This window comes from Otolemur garnettii, unplaced genomic scaffold (genome assembly GCF_000181295.1).
Source record: "Otolemur garnettii isolate 467f Iridium unplaced genomic scaffold, OtoGar3 scaffold00030, whole genome shotgun sequence".
NCBI lineage: Eukaryota > Metazoa > Chordata > Mammalia > Primates > Galagidae > Otolemur > Otolemur garnettii.
The window spans coordinates 10297014-10321956 of record NW_003852425.1 but is presented as its reverse complement, the minus strand read 5'-3'; the positions used below and the strand labels follow the sequence as shown (position 1 = coordinate 10321956).

At 34.7% G+C, this 24943-nt stretch overlaps 1 protein-coding gene across 1 annotated transcript in view; it reads left to right on the top strand.

Annotated features, from left to right (window-relative positions):
• The window catches only part of FER (FER tyrosine kinase), a 328727-nt gene that overhangs the window by 124662 nt on the left and 179122 nt on the right, over nucleotides 1-24943 (top strand). The window contains exons 11-13 of the mRNA XM_023512721.1: nucleotides 9052-9144; nucleotides 15420-15623; nucleotides 24149-24271. Coding sequence (XP_023368489.1) covers nucleotides 9052-9144; nucleotides 15420-15623; nucleotides 24149-24271 — 420 coding nt within the window. The remainder of the gene's footprint in view (nucleotides 1-9051; nucleotides 9145-15419; nucleotides 15624-24148; nucleotides 24272-24943) is intronic.

The following is a 24943-nucleotide window of genomic DNA, read 5'->3' as shown; positions in this document are numbered from 1 at the left end:
AAAAAAAAAAAAAAAAGAAAGAAAAAAGAAACAATATTGGACCCCAAAATACAGAAACAAATTTCAAATCAGATGTGTTAATTACTGTAAAAATAGAAGCTAGCAAAGCAAATTAAAAAGTTAGTCAGTTTTCCAGATACTGCACTGTAGATGAGTGAAAAGAGAGAGGAGGAAAGTCTAGTAACCTTGCTTCTGATGAGATGTCACGTTGCTGTACAGTTTCCTGGAATTTTCACATTCCTGCTGAGAAAAAGTATCTTTCAGACCACAGCTGTAGGGGCAGTGCCTATGGCTTAAGGAGTAGGGCACCGGCCCCATATACCAGGGGTCGCAAGTTCAAGCCCAGCCCCAGCCAAAACTGCAAAAAAAAAAAAAAAAAAGAATAGACCACAGCTGTATTTCTGATGGTGGATTTTGGGGCAGAGGGTTTGGTTTAGGCACAGATAGGTTCTAAAAACTATATGGGAAATGAAAGATTAAAAAATGAATATATATACATTTTAAATTTTATTTCATAGAATTTATGAAAATAATGCAATTCTTGACCAGTTGTCCTGATTGATAGATTTCTTACAAGGGTAATTTTCTTTCTGTGGACCTTTAGAGTAGCTGATGGTTACTTTATGAGGTAAATGTATAGTGATTCCTTCCCAGCTGTATATTACTTGTCTTAGACTGCCATAACAACTGCCTCAAATTGGGTGGCTTTACACAACAGAAGTTTCTTCCCTCACAGTACAGGAGGACAGAAATCCAAAGTCCAGGTGTTGGTTCCTCTCAGTGAGAAGCCTTGATGTCCCTCGACTTGCAGACACGTCCCTGCAGTCCCAGTCTCCTTCACGTTGCCTTCTCTTCTGGGTTGCCTCCTCTTCTGAGTCACCTTATAAGGAAGCTTGTCATTGGGGTTAGGGCCATTGATAAGCCCAGATGATATCTTTTTTTTTTTTTTTTTTGCAGTTTTTGCAGTTTTTGGCCAGGGCTGGGTTTGAACCTGCCACCTCTGGCATATGGGGCCAGTGCCCTATTCCTATGAGCCACAGGTGCTGCCCCGGATGATATCTTTTTGAAATCCTCAACTAAATTACCTCTGCAAATCCCCTTTTTTCAAATAAGGTCACATTCACATGTTCTTAGGGGACATCTCTTTTTGGGGGGTCACTAACCTACTACAGTTTGTGTCTGTTTTTTCTATAGCTATGAAGAAAGTTGTCAACAAGTAAAGCTTTGGTTGTGGGTGAGATCCTTCATGTTGAGAGAAGCTGTTTTTTCTGCCCTTTTAAGTATTTTTTGAGTATATACTTTGTGAGTCATAACATTTCAGGACTGGAAGATACCATAAAATAATTTTGTTTTGCCAGGAGCTCAGATGTGTTATTTATGGTTCATCTCCAAGTTAGAGTCAAAGCCAGGACTAGAACCTAGGTTTGAATTATGTGTCTACATCTATATCATGAGCCCAGAAAGTCCTCCGTTTCTTATGTCATTAGAGCAATTGATAGACATTCACTGACCCAACTCTAAACACCGTTTGGTTTGAGTGGTTTGGGAAATATGAGAGCAGGGTCTGGGAAAAGCTTTCAAGGTAGACAAAATAGCACAATGATAAAGAGCAAAATTTGGTATCAAAACTGAGTTTAAATTACGGTGCTTGACGATATGACCTTCAGCAAATCACTTAGTATTTCTGGGGCTCACAGAGTCTTGGGTAAGGCTATTTGGAAAATTTGCTAGAGAATTCAGTGGGGGCTAAGGGAATGTTCAAATTCTCAATCTTCAAACTTTTTTAAAGGGAAATATTTCTGCTTAAAATGAAAAAAAAATAACATTTTAAATAATACTGGCCATGATACAGAGTATAGAGTGAGAAAAGAAGCAACCTGGACCCCACAGAGCCTAGAAGCCTGGTAGAGGAGTGGGGAGCTGCTGGGGAACTGAGAGGCTGGAGGAGACTGTGGCAGGGGAGCAGTTGTCCCCGTGGGTGTGCAGGGCCAGTACAGTGGGGTTCTGCCAAGAGGTCAAGGAAGATAAGTGAGAAATGTCTGCATTAGATTGGTGTGATGGAGTCTGTTGGTTCTAGTAATGGTTGAGTAATAGGGTGAAAGCCAAATGGAAGCAGGTTGCAGAATGAGTGGGGAGAGAGAAAATGGAGATGGTGAGTGTAGACACTGGTAATTCTTTCAGGAATTTTGTCTATAGAGACAAGCAGCACCTGGAGCAGGGTATGTTGTGAAGGGAAAGGTTCAGCCCTCACTTTCGTTCCTCTCTCACTTTCTTTCTCTCTTCCCTCTTTTTTTTTTTCTTATGAAAGCATTTACATACAGTATTTATAAAAGCTGATGGGAGAGAGCCAGTTAAGAAGGCGTAGTTAACATAACATAGAAGAGAGATCTGTTAAGATCTTGTAAGGCATGGGGTTCTGATCCTTAGATAGGAGAAGTCTGCTGCATGTTTCAAAAGGGGAAGGAGGTTGGAATGGGTAAAGTATTGCTTTTATAGCTTTAAAAAGGCTAGATGAAGGGGTTCCTGCCTTGGAGGTTCTTTCTAGAGAAGCTGGAAGGTGTGGAAGAGGGTGGTTTTAGACACAAGGAAAGTAGGAAAGGTTTGAAGTGTTTGACAGTGACGATGGAAAGTAAGAAGTGAATTGGCAGATATTTAGGACCCGTCTGAAGTTAGCGATCATGTGACACTCTCTATCAGGTGGTAAGTGCTGAGTTAAGCAGATAGTTGGATCCATGCAGGGTTGGATTTTGCCACATGGGTGCACCTAAGGGATAGAATTGGAAGGGAGTTTAGAATATTGGTGAGAATGTCACTGAAATGATGTATCATGGCATCGAAGTTAAAGAGGAAGAAAAGAAAAGAGAAGGTATTTGGGAGAAATTATAAGACTCTAAGACTTAGAATTCTAGTGAGGTTGAAAAACGATTACAGTGGAACTGGTTTAAAACAAACTGACGGGATAGGAGATTAGTGCCTAAAATAAGGGTGCTTGAATTGAAGCTGTTCCAAGACCAAGAAGCAGCCCTGACTGATGTAGAGTGGACAAGACTGTTCCCCCCAACCCCGACAGAATGAAAGCTTTGTGTAGCATCTTCTCGAGATGCATTTTGCAGAAAAATATTTCCTTTTCCCCAAAGATGCATGTACTAAGGCATTATTAAGATTCTGAGACATGCTACATTAAAGAAACGTGTTTAAATTTAACTGGGCATTTCTAAAATCAATGGGACTACTGAACCTTTTAAGCATCACATCTATTAATAACTGTTTCTATTAGGGTTTTTCCAAACTTGTTGAGCATTTATTTATATATTATGTGTTGAAACTGTTAAAGTAATCAGAATAAGTGAAACTAATTATAATGTAAGTGTCTATTTTACAAAGGATTTTTATACCTACATTAAAGTATTTCAGTTTTAAAAGATTTACTTTCCTATTATAAGTAGATATATGTCAAAAACCTAAAATGTTAAGTTGGTATATGATTTTGTTTGTTACAATTGTGATATTTGAAATTACTTATTAGAAAAATTAAATTACTAATAGATATTCCAGGAAAGTGTATTATTTTAATAAGTCACCCAAATCAGATTACTTAAAAAAGAGTTTTTGCATTCACGTAGCCAGATCTATCCAGAAGTTTGACCAGTGTCCTCAGCACTTTGTCTCTTCCCCTTTCTCAGCTCTGTCTTCCGCAGTGCTGACTTTGATCTCAGGCAGGTGGAGCCACGGCCCCTAGTGAGGCTGTTTCTCTCAGACAGCACTTAGAATCTCACAGACTTCTTTCTAAAATACATCTCCTGTTTGGATTTATTTGCTGATAATAGAAATACAATATTATAATCACCATATTTCTTTATTTAAAATTTATTATTTCATATTCTTTTATTAAACCTTAGGATTTTCTTTTAGGTCATTCAGTTTCTGATTCCATTCTAATAAATGAAGTCTTGACCAAGGCCTTGAAATTCCTAATGTTTCCAGTTACTAGTTCCAGTAACAAAAAAGAACTCTTGAGTGGATAAGCAAAGTATTGATGCTTGTGCAGAATGCTAAACAGTAACACCATTCAGGAAAACTTTTAGATAAACTTAGAAATTCAAAACATTTGCAAAATGAAATATGTACTTAGTAGTCTTTGTTGTGTCCGTTGCCACAGATAGAAAAGCGATGTAACTTATCCTTGTATCCTCCTGGAAATAATGGACACAGGAGAACAAACAGCCCCCACCCAAGTAACAGAAAGCAAAATTTTTGAGAAATCTGGCCTTTTAAATTATTTTCTAAGGAATGCAGTTTTTAACTGAGTGGTAACTGACTGCCATAGATAATGGTAGTCAAAAATTAAAACTGTAACTTTGGGTAAATTAATGATCTTTCTGTCATAGTGAATCCCTTAAACTGTTTTTGTATTTTTTGGTTTGTAAGTAAAGGTAAATTAAATGATGATTAGTAGATTATTTGTCTTAATAAAGTGCTTATGAATTCTGCATAGAAATTGGATGTAGAAAGTCCTAAGAGATCATTATTTCTACATAACAACCAAAATAAGGCAGATAAGCTGCAAGATAATAGTTTTTAAGAAAGACTTCAGAGAGCTAAGGATAGGAATGAACCTAGCTTAGCTTTAAGTGACCCTAAATCCATAATGTCACGAGACTTTTATAGGAAAAAAAAATAGACCCATGACTACTTCCATCCTTGGTGGAACTGCAGGAGCGGTTGGATCCCAACACGGTTTTAATAAATGTGTACTGACAGCTCGTGTGCTGGTGTGGCAGACTGGACTCCAGAGGAGCCCACTCCATGGAGCAAGGCACCGTTGACCCACCGGCTTTTACTCACACGTTTTCTCTGAGTAAAGCAGGGGATGAGAAAAGGAGATTTGAAAGAGAGATTTCTGATGAAATCCTCCCCTGGCCAAAAAAGGTGTTATGCATGTGCATGTGTGTGTTGGGAGAGATTGTCCAGACAGAACTGAGCACTCGATTTTCACCTACTGGGAAGATAAGAGCTCCTTTCCAAGCTGACTCTCTGTAGGGAATTCCTTGCCTTCACAGAGTTTAGGGGAGTGGCCTTACTACAGCAAGAGGATGAGTATCAGGGCTGTAAATTGTTTTCAGGGGTATGTAAAGGAGGAGGTGAGAGCAAAGAGAAGCCCTGTATGGGCAGGAAGCTGTAAAGCAGGATAGATGTCCATGTTTCCTAAAGCATCGAATGTTCATCTAAATCCATGGGATGTACGACATCACAAATGAACCCTGATGTGAACTGTGGACTTGGTGATTGTGATGAGTCAGTTCAGCTTCATCAGTTACAGCAGTTGTGCCACGCTGATGGTGGACGCTGATTATCGGAGAGCCTGTGTGTGTGGAGGGCAAAGGACATATGAGAAACTCTGCTCCTTCCAGTGTTTTTTATGAACTTAAAAAGGCTCTAAAAATAAAATCTTAGAAAAGAAATAATATCTTTAGCCATTGTGGTCACACATTTGGGAAAAGCACCGTGGAACAGGGATTGTGTTTAGGTATTGAATAAAAAGGGAGCTGATTGTAGCCTCTTGTCTGGATCTTGTTTCCCTGGAGACATCTTATTTTAAGAGACAAGAAAGTAAGAAAATTGATTTATGATATTTTATAATCGAGATCTTGCCAAACTCTTCTATTACACTGTTGATTTCCTTGGCATTGTTATTTTAAAACAAGCTCTTAATAATCATTCAAATATTCTTTTTTTATATTTGGTTTTCATTTTCATTATTTCAGAATATGGATATGCTTGACTTAGTAAGAGAATTGTCTTTCTTCTAATAAATATTCTTAATATGCAAGCATCAAAGGAATAAGACAGCATGACAAACTGAGTTACTAGGCAATGAACACTCCTGAAATGATTTGTCTTCAGTCAGAATGCAATTGCTAAAATAAATCATTTAGAAACTGTTTTCATACTTAAATTCTCTATCCTGATGGGAGTAGAAACTGTGTATCTTTCATTCTTCCCAGTATATCAGCATCTTCAAAAGATTAAATTACTTGTTTATTTATAAATGTATTCTTTTTGTGAAGGACATGCTGATATTTACAGTATTTCATTTACATTTTGGAGTCATCAACAGCATAGAATTTTTTTCATGAGATAGTCTTCTCGGGGGTTATAGTTTCCCTTTACTTATTTCTCACAAAATCCATCCATATTTTATGGCTGGTTTGCATAAGAAGTGTCTGGGATATTTTGGCATTCAGCCTAGAGTTTGAGCATGAATATTATCTTTTTTTTTTTTTTTTTTTTTTCTTATTGCCTCCTGATTCAAGTAAGTATGTGACTCTTCCTACAGGGCCAAAGAATCACTTTCATTGTTCCTTCCAAGAATGTTATTGGATTGGGTTTATTTACAGAAGTCAGTGAAAAATACTATTTGGTTTTTGTGAAATACCATTATGAATGAAAAAAGTGTTCTAAGTGGCCCCTTTCACGATAGTTCACCCTTCCCATGGTTCATGTTCTGTGGGCACCTGAGGCAGAAAGTGACTAAGAAAAGCAGCTCTTAGGATTGCCAGCCCGACACCATGAACTCTCTGTTGGGCCCTCAGTGACCAGTGCAAGACAAATGATTGGGGGATGGACAGTAGTCACAGAAATTTCGAAATGAAGGTTTAGGTATGGACCATTGCCTTCCTTTTTACTAATAGGGAAACTAAGAACCAGAGTAGTTAAATGATTTGCCCTGGTTCAGATCTTTTATCCCTTCTGACATTAAGAATGTTATCCTCTCTAACTTAGTGCCTCCTTTAAGAGTTGTGCTTTGAGGAATGTCACATGCTTTCTGGTTTTATAGTTGGGAGCTTTGGCAAGAGTTTTATGTTTTATTTGTAGAAATCTAAGCACCAACCGAGCTGGCAGTGGTTAAAATGTTTTATAAACCCCATTTGCATTTTAATTATTTCTGTATGAAACTTAAGATCTCATTATTTTTATTTTTGATAATAAATTTTTTGATCAACCTATATAAATAGTACTTTAAATGAAATGATGGCTTCACTAATTGTATCCCTTTGAACACACAATACAGGGTATCCCCCAAATTGTCCCTAGAGTCTCCATACACAGGGAAAATGAGACCTGTGTTAAATGCACCTTTATTTACAAGGTATTCATTACAAAATTTTGTGAAGTGGTGGCCAACATGTAGAGAACATCTTGTAAAATAATTGTAAAATTATGTAATATTAAACCATGAAGAATAGGGGGAGAACTTTCCTAAAGGGAAAAGGGCAAATTGGGCTAGTGAATAGAAAAACTATAGGTACTCCAGTGTTGTTCAGTACGTATGCTTCACGCCATCATAATAATGTTCTTTATAAATCTAATTGTAAAACACTGTATATATGCTTTATTCCCCAATATTTTATTTTCCATATTCTGGCTATACATTTTACCAGTTCGTTTTTTCAAAAGACTTCTTAAGCATCAGAAATAGGTTAAAAAAAACCACCCAAGTAGGGGTGGCGCCTGTGGCTCAAAGGAGTAGGGTGCTGGCCCCATATGCTGGAGGTAGCATGTTCAAACCCAGTCCCTGGCCAAAAAAAAAAAGTGAAACTGGGCCTACAGGCTGGATTAAGGCTCTAGGATGCATGCTCACATTCTTATGGTGATGGCCATTTGTACTACACAAAGATTTTTCTATATTAGATATGTACATACTTTTAAGATATTAATTTTTTAATCATCTGTAGTAATTTACTTGTAAGGCCCCTCTGAGAAAGGTTTGTATTATTTTTTTCCCATTTTATACATGATAAAATTGATGTAATAGATAGTGCTTTACATAGGATCATGACCAAATTAGTGATGTGATCATGATGAAAAAGAAGTTAAATCATCTATTCTCTCAGAAAGTTGTGCTAAGATTATTTTTTTAATAAGCATATGTTTTTATAATAATCAGAACTATTAGCACTGTAATGATTAGAAATAGATGTACATAAAGTGTGAATAGGCAAGTGGAGAAATAACAGTTGAATTTCAGGAACTGCAATGTTTGTAAGGTAGTGTGTGGCCAAGAAGGTCTTCATTTACTATTACAGACATGTGCACTAGGTATTGGAGACAGAGGAAACAAAAGATGTTAGGTGTGGCCTGCTTTAGGGTTTTCACCAGTAAAATTGGGCATCCCTATTGGTGGAAGACATGGAAATGTTTCAGTTGATAGTAGTTCTCGTTTGTCTGCAGCTGATTAACGGTCGAAATGTAGTCATTATTGGAAAATGGACCAGTGCTTCTGTTAAACGCCCTCCCAGATACTTGGCCCTGTTAGCCTTCTAATCTCTCCGTTCTCATCTTTGTCTTCTTTGGTATTCTTCTCTACCCTTTACTCACCCCACTCACTTATCTTTATAAAATGGATCTAAAGATTTGAAATTTTAGGAAACGTTCCTTTCATCTGTGGTATATGATATTCAGAAATATACATTCTATAGCAAATAGCCATCTGAACTGACTTTTCTTAGTGGGAGTTCTGCCATTACCTCCTGTTTCACCTGCCCGTACCCTCCATTACCACCATGTGAACCTTGGGAAACTCCCTAGGTAGTTAAGTCAAGTTCATGTTGTAACAGTGTGTTCCATATAAATCTCTTCCTGCTTTCTCTTTATTATGTTTTCTTACTGGATAATCTTTCACAACTGTGGTGCTATCTGAAATATTCTATGTTGGATTGCTTCCTTATTAACTTTGTCCCTTTTTTGCATGTTAATAGTTTGTTTTCCACGAAATTCATTTTTACTTTTTGTTTCATTAAATTTTTAAAGAATTTTATATGAATTTCTGTTTCTTTCTTTTCATTCTCAAATAAAGACATTTATTGAGGTACCGGGAAAATAAAGTGCCATATTATTTATATGTATTTGGTTGTTACCCTTAATATCAGTAAGTTAACACTTACTAGGTTTGAAGACATGATAGATAAGCTGTGGACACAAACCTAAGTACATAATGTGTGTATATTGGAAGTTTACTGTTGCTAAAGGCTTGTTTCTTACTCCTTCCAGGAAAGAAAGGACAGGCTGTCCAGATTTGAGTCTATTCGTCATTCAATTGCTGGAATAATTAGGTCTCCAAAATCTACACTGGGCTCTTCTGCAGTAAGTAGGAGTAACTCTGTGCTACTGAAAATTGTTACTGTCTAGCTTCTTTTGGACGTACCAGTGAATAACATATATAAATTTGTACTTACCATTGGCAATATAATTTAACTTTTTGCATGCATATGAGTCTGTTCATATGTATGTAGTAAAATGCCTTATAACATTGATATTAGAAAGACAGAAATAAACTTATATTGTAGACTTCCTATACTACATACAGATAATTATGGGAAACATTTTACATACTTTGGGACCTTAGTAGGAGAATAGAATATAGAATATACAAATTTTTTTCTAGTGAAACATAACATTTTTATGATAGAGATTACTATACATGCATTGTCAAAATGTATTAGTTTATATATGTATCCTTGTTTTTAAGAACATTTTAATTATAAAATTGAAGTCTGGATGACAAATTGTTGAAATTTGGGCTTGGCATATCACATTAGTACATAGAATATTAGTTATCCTTAGTAATAGCAGCTTAGCCAAGCAAGATACACTGTGAACATATAAATAGGTATTTCTCTAGGGTATAAGGTATCCTATTTATTTGGAAAAGGAGTTTTTTCCCTCAAATACCCAGGTACTCCTATGTAGATACTACTGCCTATAGTAGTATATACTGGCCTTGGCTGCAGAAGTCTCTGAGATTGTTCTTAATGTAAAATTATAATCACCTACATATAGGAAGATGCTACATGTGTGGCTGTTCTCAGTACTCTGAGATAGTGGTAAGTTATTTAACTTATGTACAATAAAATAAGAGCACATATTTGGAGCTGATATATTAAAATATACCCTGATCATAACAATAAATATTAAACATTTGACAGCATCAGATATAATATTCAGTTAAGAGCAAATTAATCTATTAGGTAATTATCTCCTGTTCTTCTATTATGATCAATTCTATTTTCATATGTATAATGCATTTGCTTTATTTTATCGAAAATTATGCTTTAAACTTGTAGAATGCTCCACGTTCTTATAAGAAGAATAAGAATTGGGGTAGAATGTTCTGTAATGTCTGGTAGGCCCATTTGCTCTGGAGTCTCATTTAAGTCCTGTGTTTGTTTATTTTCTGCTTGGAGGATGGGTCCTTTGTGTCAGGGGTCTTGAAATCACTGGCTATTATGGTGTCGCTATTTATTACTTTGTATAGATCTAGTAGGATTTGTTTTATAAATATAGGTACACCTGAATTATGTCTTCTTGTTGAATTTTTCCCTTTACCTTTATATAATGACCACCTTTGTCTGTCTTTACTTATGTTCCTGTGAAGGGTATATTTGCATTTGTATGGAATAATATTTTCTATCCTTTTACCTTAAGTGTGACTGAGTTCTCGTGGTTTAGATTCATTTCCTGGAGACAGCAGATACTTGGCTTGTATTTCATTATCCATTCAGCCAGCCTATGCCTCTTGAGAGGAGAGTTCAGTCAATTCAGATCTATTGAAATAATTGACAAGTAGGGTAGACTTCTGTCCGTCGTCTTGATTTCAACTTTACTGCTTTGTTTTACCTCTGGAGCAATTACAGTGTTTGGGCTTTAAACTTTAGCAATGGGTGGTTTATGCTGCTAGGCATCTATTGTGATGATCTGGGTATAATGTAGAGATGAGTACTTCCTGCAGGGCAAGTCTGGTCTTGACAGATTCCCTCAATGTTTGCTTATCTGAGAAAATCTTTATTTCTCTCTGATATAAGAAGCTTAGTTTTTCAGAATACAACATTCTAGGCTGGCCATCATTCTGTTGGGGAAGACTGAGAATGAGGCCCCAGTTCTTCTAGCTTGTGAGGTCTCAGTTGAGAAATCTGCAATCAGTCTGATGGGTTTTTTGCCTTATGGTTCGTAGGATTCCATGTTTGTGTTAACTTTGGCTAGTCTAATGTCTATAGGTTGTGGTGATAGGTCACAGTATGTCTCAAAATATTTTAAAAAATTGAAATTATACCATGTATTGTTCCCAGACCAGAGTGGAATCAGATTAGAATTCAACTCCAACAGAAACATTCATCTACACTCAAAGTTATGGAAGTTAAACAACCTTATGCTGAATGATAGCTGGGTAAAAGAGGAAATTCAGATGGAAATCAAAATGTTTGTCAATCTAAGTAAAGGGGACACACATCATAAAAACCTCTGGAACTCAGCAAAATCCTTCTTAAAAGAAAATTTCATAGACAAATGCCTACATAAAAGAAAAAAACCATAAAGATCACCAATCAATAATATAATGAATCATGTCAGGGAATTAGGAAAAGGAAGATAAAACTAATCCAAAACCTAGCAGAGGAAAAGAAATAACTAACATCAGAGCAGAACTAAATGAAATTAATAACAAAAGAATTATACAGAATATTAATGAAACACAAAGTTGGTTCTTTGTAAAGGTAAACGGAATTAATAGACCTCTTGCTAGATTAACCAGAAACAAAAAAAAAAAAAAAAGAATATAAGAAGCTCAATTAGAAATGAAAAAGGAGATACTACAACTGATACCACAGAAATATGAAACATTATCTTGAATGGTATACAAACCTTGGTATACAAAGTAAAAATTGAGGAAATAAATTCTTGGAAACACCCAACCCCCATGGGCTCAGTTGGGAAGAAACAGAACTGAACAAACCAATATTAAGTAACAAAATTGAAGAAACAATAAAAAAACCTTCCAATGAAAAGAAGTCCTAAACCAAATTGTTTCACAGTCAAATTTTATTGGACCTACACAGAGGAACTGATATTACACTGCAGAAATTATTTCATAACACCAAGAAGAAAGGCTTCCTTTTCAACTCATTTGTGAAGCTAGTATCACCTTGATACCAAAGCCAGAAAAGTATGTAATAAAAAAGAAAAATAAAAAATATAGAGCAATATCCCTTATAAATATAGATAACAAAAATTCTCAATAAAATTCTACAAAAACAAATTCAGTAGCATTTCAAAAAAATAATCCACCATGATCAATGGGTTTCATCTCAGTGATGCAAGGATGTGTCAACATAGCAAGGCAGTAAATGTGATTCACCACATAATAGCAAAAGCAAAGACCTTATGACCATTTCAATAGATACAGAGAAAGTATTTGACAAAATTCAGCAGCCTTTCACGATAAGAACTCTTAACAAAACAGTCTTGATGGAACATATCTCAAAATTATAAAAGCCATATATGACAAATCCACAGCCAACATCATACTGAATGGGGAAAAATTGAAAGCACTCCTGCTTAGATCTGGAACCAGACAAGCATGCCTACTTTCACCACTTCCATTTAACTTAGTGCTGGAAGTTCTAGACAGAGCCATCAGACAAGAGAAGGACATCATGAGTATCCAAATGCAGACAGAAGAGGTCAAGCTATCACTCTGTGCTAACGATATGATATTATATCGAGTAAACGCCAAAGATTCTTCCAAGAGACCGCTGGAATTGATAAGTAAATTGAGCAGAGTCTCAGGATACAAAATCAACATATACAAATCAATAGTATTCCTATATACCACCACCAATCAAATATTTAATACCTTTCACAATAGCAACAGAAAAAAAGAAAAAAATCTAGGAACAAAGTTAACCAAGGAGGGAAAATAGCTCTGTAAGGAGAACTGTGAATCAGTGAGGAAGGAAATTGTAGAAGATGTGAACAAATGGAAAGATATATCATGCTCATGGATGGGCAGAATCAACATTGTTAAAATGTCTGTACTACCCAAAGTGATCTACAGATTCAATGCAATCCTCATTAGATGCAAATGTCAATTTTTGTAGATCTAGAAAAAATAATTCTATGCTTTGTTTGGCACCGGAAAAGAGCCTGTGTAGCCAAAACAAATCTTAAGCCAAAGGACAAATCCGGAGATAGCACTTTATCAGACTTCAAGTTATACTACAAGGCTGTAGTAACCAAAACAGCATGATACTGTCATAAGAACAGAGACATGGACCAATGGATCAGAACAGAAAACCTAGATAAAAAACTATCCTCATATTGCTGTCCAATCTACGACAAAGCAGCTAACAATATATACTGTGGACCCACACATCTCACCATTCACAACAATTAATTTACCAGGGACAACAGACTTTAACCTACAGTATTTCTCTAGGAAAAAATGTTGGAAAAACTAGACATCAGCCAAGGCAAAGAATTTATGAAAAAAGACCCCAAAGGCAATCACAGAAACAAAAATAATTACAAATCGGACCTGATTAAATTAAAAACTAAGAAAACAATCCATAGAGTAAATAGACAACCTGCAGAAAGGGGGAAAATATTTGCTTTCTATACATTTGCTAATCAGAATGTAGAAAGAACTCAAACAAATCAGTAAGAAAAACACCAAACCACCCTATAAAAAAGTGGAGAAATGACATGAACAGAAGCTTTTCAAAAAAAGGTACACTAATAGCCAACAAAGATATGAAAAAATACCCAATGTCTGTAAACATCAGGAAAATACAAATCAAAACCACAATGAGGTATCACCTGACTTCAATGAGAATAGCTTTTTATCAAAACAGCAAATGCTGGTGTGGATGTGGAGAGAAAGGAACACTTAGGTACTGTTAGTGGCACTGCAAACTAGTGCAATGTCTGTGGAAGTTAGTATGGAGCTAACTGAAAGAACTAAAAGTAGACCTACCATTATTGGGTATAAATGCAAAGGAAAAAAATAATTTTATCAAGAGGACATACATACTTAAATATTTATTGCAGCACAGTTCACAATTGCAAAATTGTGGAAGCTACCCAAGTGCTCGTCAGTACACGAGTGGAGTAAGAAAATGCGATTGGGAGTACTTCTCAGCCGTAAAAAAGTCGAACTTAACCTTTCTAACAACTTGGATGCAACTGAAGACCATTCTTCTAAGTGACGTTTTGCAAAAATAGAAAAATAAACATCATGTATACGCCCTATTACACTTGGGCGTATACATCAGGAAAATACAAATCAACACCCTAATCAACACCCACCTGCACATTTGATAGTAAAACTTAAGGAAGCCAAGCTGGTGGGAGGGGGCAGAGATGGGAGGGGTAAGTTCATACCTAGTGGGTACAGTGCACATGTATCCAAGGGAGGGGGCACTTATAAATTTGACTTAAAATGTACAAGAGCAACTTATTTTAATTAATTAATTTTTTTTTAATTGAGATAGAGTCTTACTTTGTCACCGTCTGTAGAGTGCTGTGGTGTCACATCACATAGCCACCTCAAACTCTTGGGCTTAAGTGATTATCTTGCCTCAGCCTCCCAAGTAGCAGGGACTACAGGTGCCGGCCACAAGGCCTGCCTATTTTGTTGTTGTTGTTGTTTAGTAGACCCAGGCAGGGTTCAAACCCACCAGCACTGGTGCATGTGGCTGGCACCCTAACCACTGAGCTATGGACGCCCAGCTGTACAAGAGCAATTTATATAACCAAAATATTTATACCACCATATTCTGAAATTTAAAATCCCTTGTAATCAATGCAGAGAAAAAATATTTAAAAATAGATTTATGCTTTAAAGTTCTACTGTTAATTAGAACATGTTAAGGAAATATAGTCAGCTCTTAATTATCTTTGCCATTTGGTATTAGCATTTGGCCTTTTAAAAATAACAGATAATTTACTTTTCCTGCCATGCTCATCTATAATTCTCCTTTGTTCTTATCATGTGTTTGTAATTGGATGCTGGTGGTTTTCAGTGATGCCATTTCTCCCAAAGCTTTATTGCCATTGCTGGGCAGGAGCAGAACCAGCCATGTGGCAGAGGTAACAGTTGAAGACAGATGAGTAGGGATAAGGACAGGAAGGTTGTGCGGCAAGACTGCATCAAATACAGAGACAGTGTTCCAGGAACACGGCCACACACAGTCCACAGCCAATGTGAGGGAGAGTTGATTCAATAAAAAGGAATAATTCTGCTTTTTATTTAAAAATGAAGTTGTTTTCTGATGTATATTCCCTGCTAATACCTCCTTTTCTTCATAATTTCTCCTGTTGATGAATTTTAACATTGAGTTTACATTATGACATAGTAAATAAGATGCTAAATGCTAACTCTAAATGCTAATATTCTGTGTGCTTATATATTATAGACAGAAAAAAATGAATTTCTTTAGAAATTATGAAAAATTCCCATTCATCTTATAACTTTTAATCAGTTAATTAAAAGAAGGGACACTTGTAAATGTTTTCATAATTGCTGTGAATTTCCCCAGAAAATAATCACCATTGTCTCTAACTAAGTTTTTTATTGTTCGTTCAAGCTCTGTGATATGATCTCTTTCATTGAGAAGCCCTTGACAGAGCAGGACTGGTACCACGGTGCGATCCCCAGAATAGAAGCCCAAGATCTGCTCAAACAACAAGGAGACTTCCTGGTGCGAGAGAGTCATGGGAAACCTGGTGAATACGTCCTTTCTGTATATTCTGATGGACAGAGGAGACATTTTATCATACAATTTGTTGATGTACGTTTCCAGTTTAGTTTACATGTGTATTTTGATGTAGTTTATTATAGTATGATTTTATTAAAATGATGAACGGTTTGTGATAAATACCTGTAATTCAAAGCTTATCACATAATTTTTTCACTTCAATTTCTTTAAATTTAATTCCTCAAAATTTACTAACATTTTAAATCTTAATAAACATGTATTCAGAAATATTTTAGATTAAAAATAGTTTTTATAATTATAAATTTAAATAATAACTATTTAAATATGTTAAGTTAAATTTGAACACTAAAGATATTTTAAATTAAAAATAAAAATAATGTGATTAAAAAAATAATGTGATTATCATGAATTTTTTTTCTAGGGAAACCAGAGTTTATGTAATTCATATTTTTCAAATTGGACCTTGAAATTGCTTTTAAAATGATGCCATGAGGGATTTTAAAGAAATATCTTACAAATTGTGATAGTGAAATTCCTTAATGAATTGAACAATGATACTTGAATTGGTTTTATGATTCAATAGGATTAAGGTTTTTTTCTTTTTATATATAATTTCTTGCTTATTGGCATTGATAAACAATAAATAGAAACTGATGAAGAATTTTAAAAATCATCTATTCACATTGTTTATTCTAATACTAATTCATTTTTAAAATTTTAATATTGCTAAACTACTTCTGTGTTTAATGTATTTTCCTTACAGAGTATTAAATACAGGAAAAGTAATTTCAAATTTTTCATTTTTACCCACTTAGAAATTTTAAACGCTTTTGGCATATGATGAAATTGATGGCTCTATTTGTCAATACAGGTAGCTGTACAGAGGACGTTAGTTGATGTCTGCGTACTATAGTGATACTACTTGCCTTACAGAAGGATTGAATCATGATCATTAGATGAACCTCAGGGGTTATAGATAATAACCTTTATACATACCACACATGTGTGCACACACAGTAGAACCTCTGTAAGTTGAGGTGGTCAACATAAGGAACTATGCCTACTGTACTGATGCATACATGTGGTGCATGTCCAATCTGTGAAAATTAGGTCAGCTGAAGGAAGTGGTCAGTATAGGGAGGTGGTCAGCTTCCTCCAGGGTGGAAGCCCTGGAGGTTTTTACTATATATGTGTTTATGTCTGTATATATCTCTCAGTGTATATATATCAATGATATATTTTTTTAAGGTGCCACATACTATACAATTAATCCTTAAAGTGTACACTTCAGTGGTTTTTAGAACACTAACATGTAGGAGTGATAGTTAAATGAAAAGAGGTGCCATTCAGAGGGGATAAAAGGAGTTAAAGTATACGCACTATTAGAGTTTTCATGCTATTTCTTAATTTGTATAGTATTTGGACCTCAATTTGGTAATTATATTTGCTCATTTTCATAGATCTAATTTGTTAGATGTAGTATTATGTCATAATTTCCTTGGGAAACTCTTTTGTAATTTGTGTACGCCTTTACGTTACGGAGGTAGATAATAATTCGTGACCATAATGGCAATATTTATAAAATGGTATGAGAACTATAGAATGACAGGTAAAGTATAAACTTGTTAACTATAATTTAGGTGAGTGTTTTATTCTATTTTTAAGCTTTAAAAATTACTATTTTTGAAATATGTCATACATTAAATAAGACTGAGATGTTTTACCATATTATCACTTCTAGTTTAAAATGTAACTATAGGAATTTAAATTAGTTTTCTTAGAAACAAGTTGTTTTCTTAGAAACAAAAAGGAAAGGGACAACTAGTTTTTAATATTGCCATTTTGTTTTCAGTAGCTAAAAGGAACAACATAGTATGTGCTCAAATAAGACCCTGCTTTGAAGCTTTTATCCGATTTCCTTCTGCCATTGCAGTTTTCAGACATCTCTGTTAAAGATGAGAGAATTGGTTTTTTAGTAAATGCCTCAGGTTTTCTACTGCCTCATGTTTATTTTGGGAGCTTCACTATAAAATGTTGATTCCTCAAGGAGTTGAAAATAGGAGTTTAAGGTGATACAGACGGTTTTAATTTTTTTCGATTTTGGCAGGCGAATCTTCCATGAACTAAAATTATCCTTTTTCTTTCTTGATATACCTTTTGCCCAGAAGGAGTCAATAAATATTCATTAACAGATGTTTAATGGGTGTCTGTTATATTCTAATGAAGGCATTTGAATAAGGTGACAAGTTTTCTTAGAGAGGAAGACATAAAGTAATATGGGACTTCAGAAAACAGAACAATTATCAAAAAGTGGATCAATGAAAAGAGCATTCACTGGGCTTGGAGTCAGAGGTCCCGAGTCTCAGTTCTAGCTCTGCCCTTTGCATGCTCTGTGGTTTACGAAATAATGGGGGTAATATTCTGTGGAGGTTTTGAGAGAATGAACTCTGTGAATATATACTTTGCATGATGTGAAGCACTAAGCGCATACTAGGCCTTTTATCATCATTTGATGGCTTTGAGGAAAAAAATGCACTTTGTAAGAAACATTATTGTAATTGGAGGAGTTACTTTTGAAATTTCTTTTTGGTTCCTGTAGGATTTATTTGTGAAATTTAAATACCATAGTTACGAAAATTATGTTTCTGTTATGTATTTAACTTTGACTTTACAAAGGTTAGTTTTAACAACATGGGGAGCTAGAGTCTAGGATGGCAGTTATTTTGAAGCCCTGCTTTTGTGTGGCTGTCACAGTTTCTTTTTAACATGGTGCAAAACTATTTGCATCCTTGACTATTTTAGGCAATCAATATCAACACATATTTAACATTTTTACATTTTTTTACCTCTCTAGTAGAGAATAGATAATTGTTATTTTAACTAGTTTAGGCAAGAAGTATACTTTTTATTGCATGCTGAATGCATTGATTTTATAAAATAAATTATTAAGCATATCTAAGAGTTTCTGAACTATGTTGAGTTGTTATTTACTGACTTATGCCATAGTTACTAGCTTTTTAATGGTCCTTCATGTAAAACTATATTCAAAGTTTATGCCTAAAGCTGATAATTTTGTTTCATACCTGGTGAAAGATTTTCATGGTGATTCAAATAATTTTGTTTCATTTGATAACTAAGTATATTATCAAATCCTTATATTTGTATATGATAAAACAAAAGAACTTCAGAATGTACTTTTTATTCTATTAATAAAAAGTGCCAATTCGTATTTTTTCTTATTATTTATTTATCTAACAATTGTTTCCTAAAGACCCATTTTCATAGAGTGTCATATTATGCAACATAGAAGATGAAACTGCAAAAAAATATAGCCCTTCTCAGTAAACTTAAAACCTAGTGTTTAATGCATTAGTAGGACTTGTGAGCAATGAAATAGTAAAGATGCAGAAATAGCATTGATTGATGAAGCTATGAAATCTACATTAACATATGATGATAAATTAAAAGAACAACATAATAACGCATTTTAAAATAAAACTTTAGGGAAAAATTCTCCATGTGATGGCATCTTTTATCCATTAATTTATTTAGGAAATTCTTAGTGAGTATTACCTAAGGCTCAGGGATATGGGCCAGTAAAATAAAATAAAACAAAAATGGAGGTTATAATTATGAATAATTTGTGAATATAATCTGAAATTGGGTAGTTTGATGTATTAGAATTTGACAGATATTTACTGGATATCTATCATGTGCTAAGCTTAATGTCCTAATCTGTCAGATAGGTTTACTTGTATTTTAGCCTTTTGTGTCTCAGCCCTTTTCATATTTTTCCTTATTTCATCTTTTTCTCCCTCCATTTTTTTTTTTTTTTTATTAAGCCTGCTTATCCTGAACTAACCTGGTATTTTTGTTTCAAGAGCCCTACTCAGGCTTTTTATTTACAGTTAAGCATTCATTGAATCCCTCCTTGTTTTTGTGTGCTTATTCCATTTTGTTGGCCTTCCTTGTATAATCATTTCCCTGGAAATGTATATAGCAACAAAATATAATTCTGGTTTTTATGTTTTTTATCTGTATGCATGATCGATTGTTAAGTAGCACAGTGTTAACTCAGAAACAAATTCTAGATGCAGTAAATGTTTTACAAACAAAAGTAGTATATGGTAACAATTCAGAAATACGAATCGTAAAATATGTGCTTCATATTAGGACTTTATGGGATCAGTATATATTCTTTAAAATTTTTGTATCTATGCTAATCACATATATCTATGTACTTTTTAGTTTATACAAATTGAATCTTACCTTATTTTCTATTTATATTTTAGTAGTATAGTACGTGATAGTTGAAATGTAATACAAATGACAATAAAAATTTGTCTTTGTAGAAATTTGTTTTTTGCTGTTGTTTTTCAGTGCTTATTTTGGAATTCATCTAAGAGTTTATTAGGAACCTTAGTTCCTAATACGAGAAGTCTTTTAATTAAAAGTTAGTCTGCCTCTCTGTTCCATTATTGTTAAAGCCATGTAGAAGAACTTAAAAAAAAAATCTATCTGTATAAGAGCCCGTCTTTAGGTCAGCTATGGTTACAAGAAATTTATAGAGATCTGCACAAGGTCAAAAGAAATATTTGGGATTTTGAGTGTATCAATAAACAAGTCCTGAACAGTTTTAGTGAATGTTCCATCCTAGGCCTTTTGTTTAGATGAACTTTACAAGCATCGTTTTAGAATGTTGCTGTACTTCATCTTTAAGAAAGTTGAGTTAATTGGATTTACACTGAATTAAGACTCTCAGAATTTCACTGCTATCAGAATTGCTTTAATAATAACTAAATAAATAACTAGATATGTTCTTAAATTAAGAAAGGAAAGCTGAAAATTCCCTTTATTTTATTCAGTATTTCTGTAGCTAAAGTGATGTGTTAAAATTTTACACGAGACATTGTGACATGAGAAGCCAACTTGAAGTTTTATTCTGTGTGAATTTCATTTCACTGCTGTTTGGGGTTTTTTTTTATTGATATGTAATACTTGTACCTTTTTAGGTCACACATGTGATATTTTGTCATATGTACAGAATGTGTAATAATCCAGTCAGGGTATTTAAGGCATCCATCACCTTGAGTATTTATTATCTCCATGTGTTAGCAGCGTTTAAGTTCTCTCTTGTAGCTGTTTTGAAATACACAATGCATTGTTGTTATCTTTGGTCACCCTGCACTGCAGTAGAACTTTAGAATGTATTCCTTCTATCTAATGAATGTTTCTACCATTCACCCACCTTTCTTCGTCTCCCTACCTCCCTCACACCCTTCTGAGCCTCTCATAAGTATTATTCTACCCTCCACCTTTTAGTTCCTGTGTGAATGAGAACATCTCTCTTTCTGTTCCTGGATTATTTCCTTTAACTTAATTATCTTAGGTTTCACCCATTGTTGCTGCAAATGTGAGAATTTTATACTTTTTCATGGCTAAGTAATGTTTCATTATGCATATTTGCCGTGTTTTCTTCATTCATTCATCCTCTCATTAACACTTAGGTTGATTCCATATCTGTATTATTGTGAATAGTGCTGCGCTAAGTATGGGGGTGTAGATCTGCCCTTGATATGCTGATCTCCTTGTCTTTTGATAAATACTCAGTAGTGGGATTTAACATACTATGGTAGTTCTACTTTTAATTTTTTGAGAAATCTTCATATAGTTTTCCATAATGCTTGTACTAATTTACCTTTCTACCACCAAGGTATAAGAGTTCCCTTTTATTCACATTCTTGCCAGGATCTGTTATTTTTGTGTTTTTGGTAATAGCCATTCTAACTGGGGTAAGATGATAGCTTATTGTGGATTTGATTTGCATTTCTCTAATGATTAGTGAAGAACATTTTTCATATACCTTTTTGCATGTCTTCTTTTGAGAAATATCTATTCATTTGTTATCTTTTATTAAGTAGCATCTTGATTGCCTGTGTGAGTGTGTGAACTTTCCAGAATGCATTATCTTATTTGTTTGACTTCACAGTCATTTTATGTGCATTGAATTTCATTCATTCATACTTTTTTTGATATAAGAAATATATGCTAGGCAATGTTCTAGACCATGTACTGAGCAAAACAAATATAATATTTATCCCCTCATGAGCCTACGTTCCTGCTGGGCAAGATAGGTTATAAAAAAAGATAAATGATATATATGATGATAGTTTGATATATACATATAGTTTGATATAAACAGGGTGTCTATAATATATGTGTACATTATTGTATTATCTATATTATATATAATGATAATGATAAGTTCTAAGGAGAAATATTGAATAAGGAGAAGAGGCAAGAAATTTAGTTAGGGTGATAAAATAGATATTGAATATTGTGTAGGGTGGCCAAAATAGACCTCACTTAAAGGTCACATTTGATTAAAGACTCAAAAGAAGTAAGGAAGTGATAATACATATAGCTGTCTTAGGAATTAATTCATGCAGCAAAACAGACCCTAAACAGAGTGTATGTAGGGTCTCTGCAGAACAAGAAGGAGATGAGTGTGACTGAGGTGGTGGTAAAAGATGAGGTAAGAGAGATGATGGGGACAGATTGACTAGGCTTTTATAGACCATGGTAAGGATTTTTGTTTTTATTCTGAGGGAGGTGAGAATTTGAGCAAAGTGATGGAATGACCTGTTATAACAGGATCCCCTGACTGCTGTCTAAGAGTAGAATGAAGGAAGAGAAAAGGAGGAACACTCTACTGTGTCTATACTGTGTCTAAATGTTGTTGTTGTTGCTATCACATCTAACACTCGTATGACCTTTTACATTTCTTCATGTCTTAATTTTGTATAAGAATGCCTCCTAGGAGAATTATTTACAGATAGTCATTATTCCTTGATGAGCTGTAATTTATACTTAAATGTTCTTTGAAAATATTTCTTTTCGTATATTACTCATCCGGTGATTTAACACTTGAGTGTATACTATTTATATACATTGGGCAAGTTGGTTTGCATATTAGTACTTAGTCAAGCCTCACCCTTATTCTATAAGGAGGTCCAAATTCACCTCTGCTTCTCTGGTGAATAAGTGGAGACACTGAGAGCTCTTGCTCAGAGTTCTGCATATCTAGAACTAAATATATTAGTATCTGCAGTGTGAAATATTTTAAGGATCAGTGCTGATATATCACTGCAGCTCTGGCTACTATGTACAAAAGTTCTTTAAGCAATTTATTAACAACCTCCCTGAATTGACTAACTGCGTTGAGTGGAATTATACTCTATAAAGTAAACTACCATGTTTACTTGACAAAATAGAAAAATATTCACTTAAAGAGTTGTATATAGGCTCGGTGCCTGTGGCTCAAGTGGCTAAGGTGACAGCCACATACACCTGAGCTGGCAGGTTCAAATCCAGCCCGGGCCCGCCAAACAATGATGGCTGCAACCAAAAAAAAAAAAAAACAAAACCTGGGCATTGTGGCAGGCGCCTATGGTCCCAGCTAATTGGGAGGTGGAGGCAGGAGAATTGCTTGAGCCCAGGAATTGGAGGCAGGAGAATCGTTTGAGCCCAGGAGTTGGAGGTTGCTGTGAGCTGTGATGCCAGGGCACTCTACCCAGGGTGACAGCAAATAGAGTTGTATATAAAGTAAAGTCTGGTAAGTTGAATGTTAATATCTAGTATGGAAAAGGAACTTAAGCTATTTTTTTGAACTTTTAACTGGGAAAATAATCTAGTAATACAAAAATATTCAAATTTAGTTTTGAAAGTAGGTGGAGTACACCCATGTTTGTGTCTATGCATATCATCTCTGTATGTACAGGTGAGCTCTTTGTGAAAATTCAGATGGAAGCTTTAATTACTTTGCATTGCAAGGTTGGTTGCATTTGTTGCCACGTGATAACCTGCCCACAGGCTGATTTGATATACGGAGACAGAGGAAAGGGGTCTTGGCAGAGTTTGGGGGACATGCTACTTACCTCCTGATTTGAAATGAAAAAGGGCTGCTATTTGAGTGTGTTGATATTTGCAGTTTTGTTGCTGGCGTATTTCTTTCCTTTATCAAAGGTATATGAATGAGCATTTTGGAAATGAATAATGCACAAAAACTCCAGTATAGAAAAACAACTAATGCTGTAGTAATATGTAGGATATAAATGATCAGAGGCATTAAAATATTTACTTTTGTATTGAATACACATTCCTAAACTTTTGGCTTTATTATTGACATTGAAAATTTTATGAAAGGGAACATAAATGTTGATATACATAAACATATTCCTTGTTCCTCAACTCAGATATATCCCATGTTTGCTTCCTGTGGTTATCATTTTAGCAAAGTGAATTTCAGGTCCATTTGTTAATTTTGTTCTTTTTAAAACAATTTTAATTGGATATTATCATTGTGAAAATTAATTTCTCTGTCAAAAAGTAGATTTTTAAAACATGTCAGAGTTTTAGTTCTCTATTTTATTTTTCACCATCTTAACCATTTTTAACTGTATATTTGAGTAGTGGGAAGAATATTCACATTGTGGAGCAGTGATAGTTTTTCTTCAATGGGATGTAATTTATGGATGGATATAGCCTTCCTGAAGCCATGACTTCACGTTGATTCTACCTTATTCTTCTCTCTCTAGAACCTGTATCGATTCGAGGGCACTGGGTTTTCAAACATCCCTCAACTAATAGAGCATCACTACACAACAAAACAGGTCATCACCAAGAAATCAGGGGTGGTTCTGCTGAATCCTGTTCCTAAGGTAAGTGCAAATATTCTCTCTTCATTTTGTTTGTTTTAAAAGAATACTCGTGAGTTAACATTTTCTGCAATTCATAAAGTTCTTAAATTATTTGCTAGTAGTTCAGAAACAAAAGGTTTTGTGGTTACATCTAGCACTAATGTAATTAAAGCATGGAATTTCCTTGATTTTATCAAATGGGCTTCCTTTTTTATTCAGTATTTGCTAGGATGCACATGGCCTAGGTTTTCTTATTTTTTTCTTTCTCAGTTTTATTTTTTTTTTTAAAGATTTGTAGCTTTTCTTTACTTTGTCAGGGTCATACTTTGAAAGGTTCAGGTTATAAAGGATTGTAATTTGTAGGGGTTATAATGCAAAGTGTCCAGTAATTAGGAATGTATTAGAATTTAACTTTGGATGTTTATAATGTATTGTAAGATATTAGAGCTTTTGTAAGCTGTGCTACTCTACAAAAGCAGTAAATGATAACTTCTGTATGTGAATGGGTAGCTGGATGAGATCCTGCTTTAGTTCATTTTACCTGTTCACATTACTTTGATGTTCTTTAAGAGGTCTGTGAGGGGGGAGCGGGTATGGGGAAAGCGCAGCAGTGGCGCTGACTTAGTTTCGAGTCCTTTCCATGTTTCAGTAATTGCCTGGGATGGCAAGAGTCCTTTTTCTTCAGGCCAACAC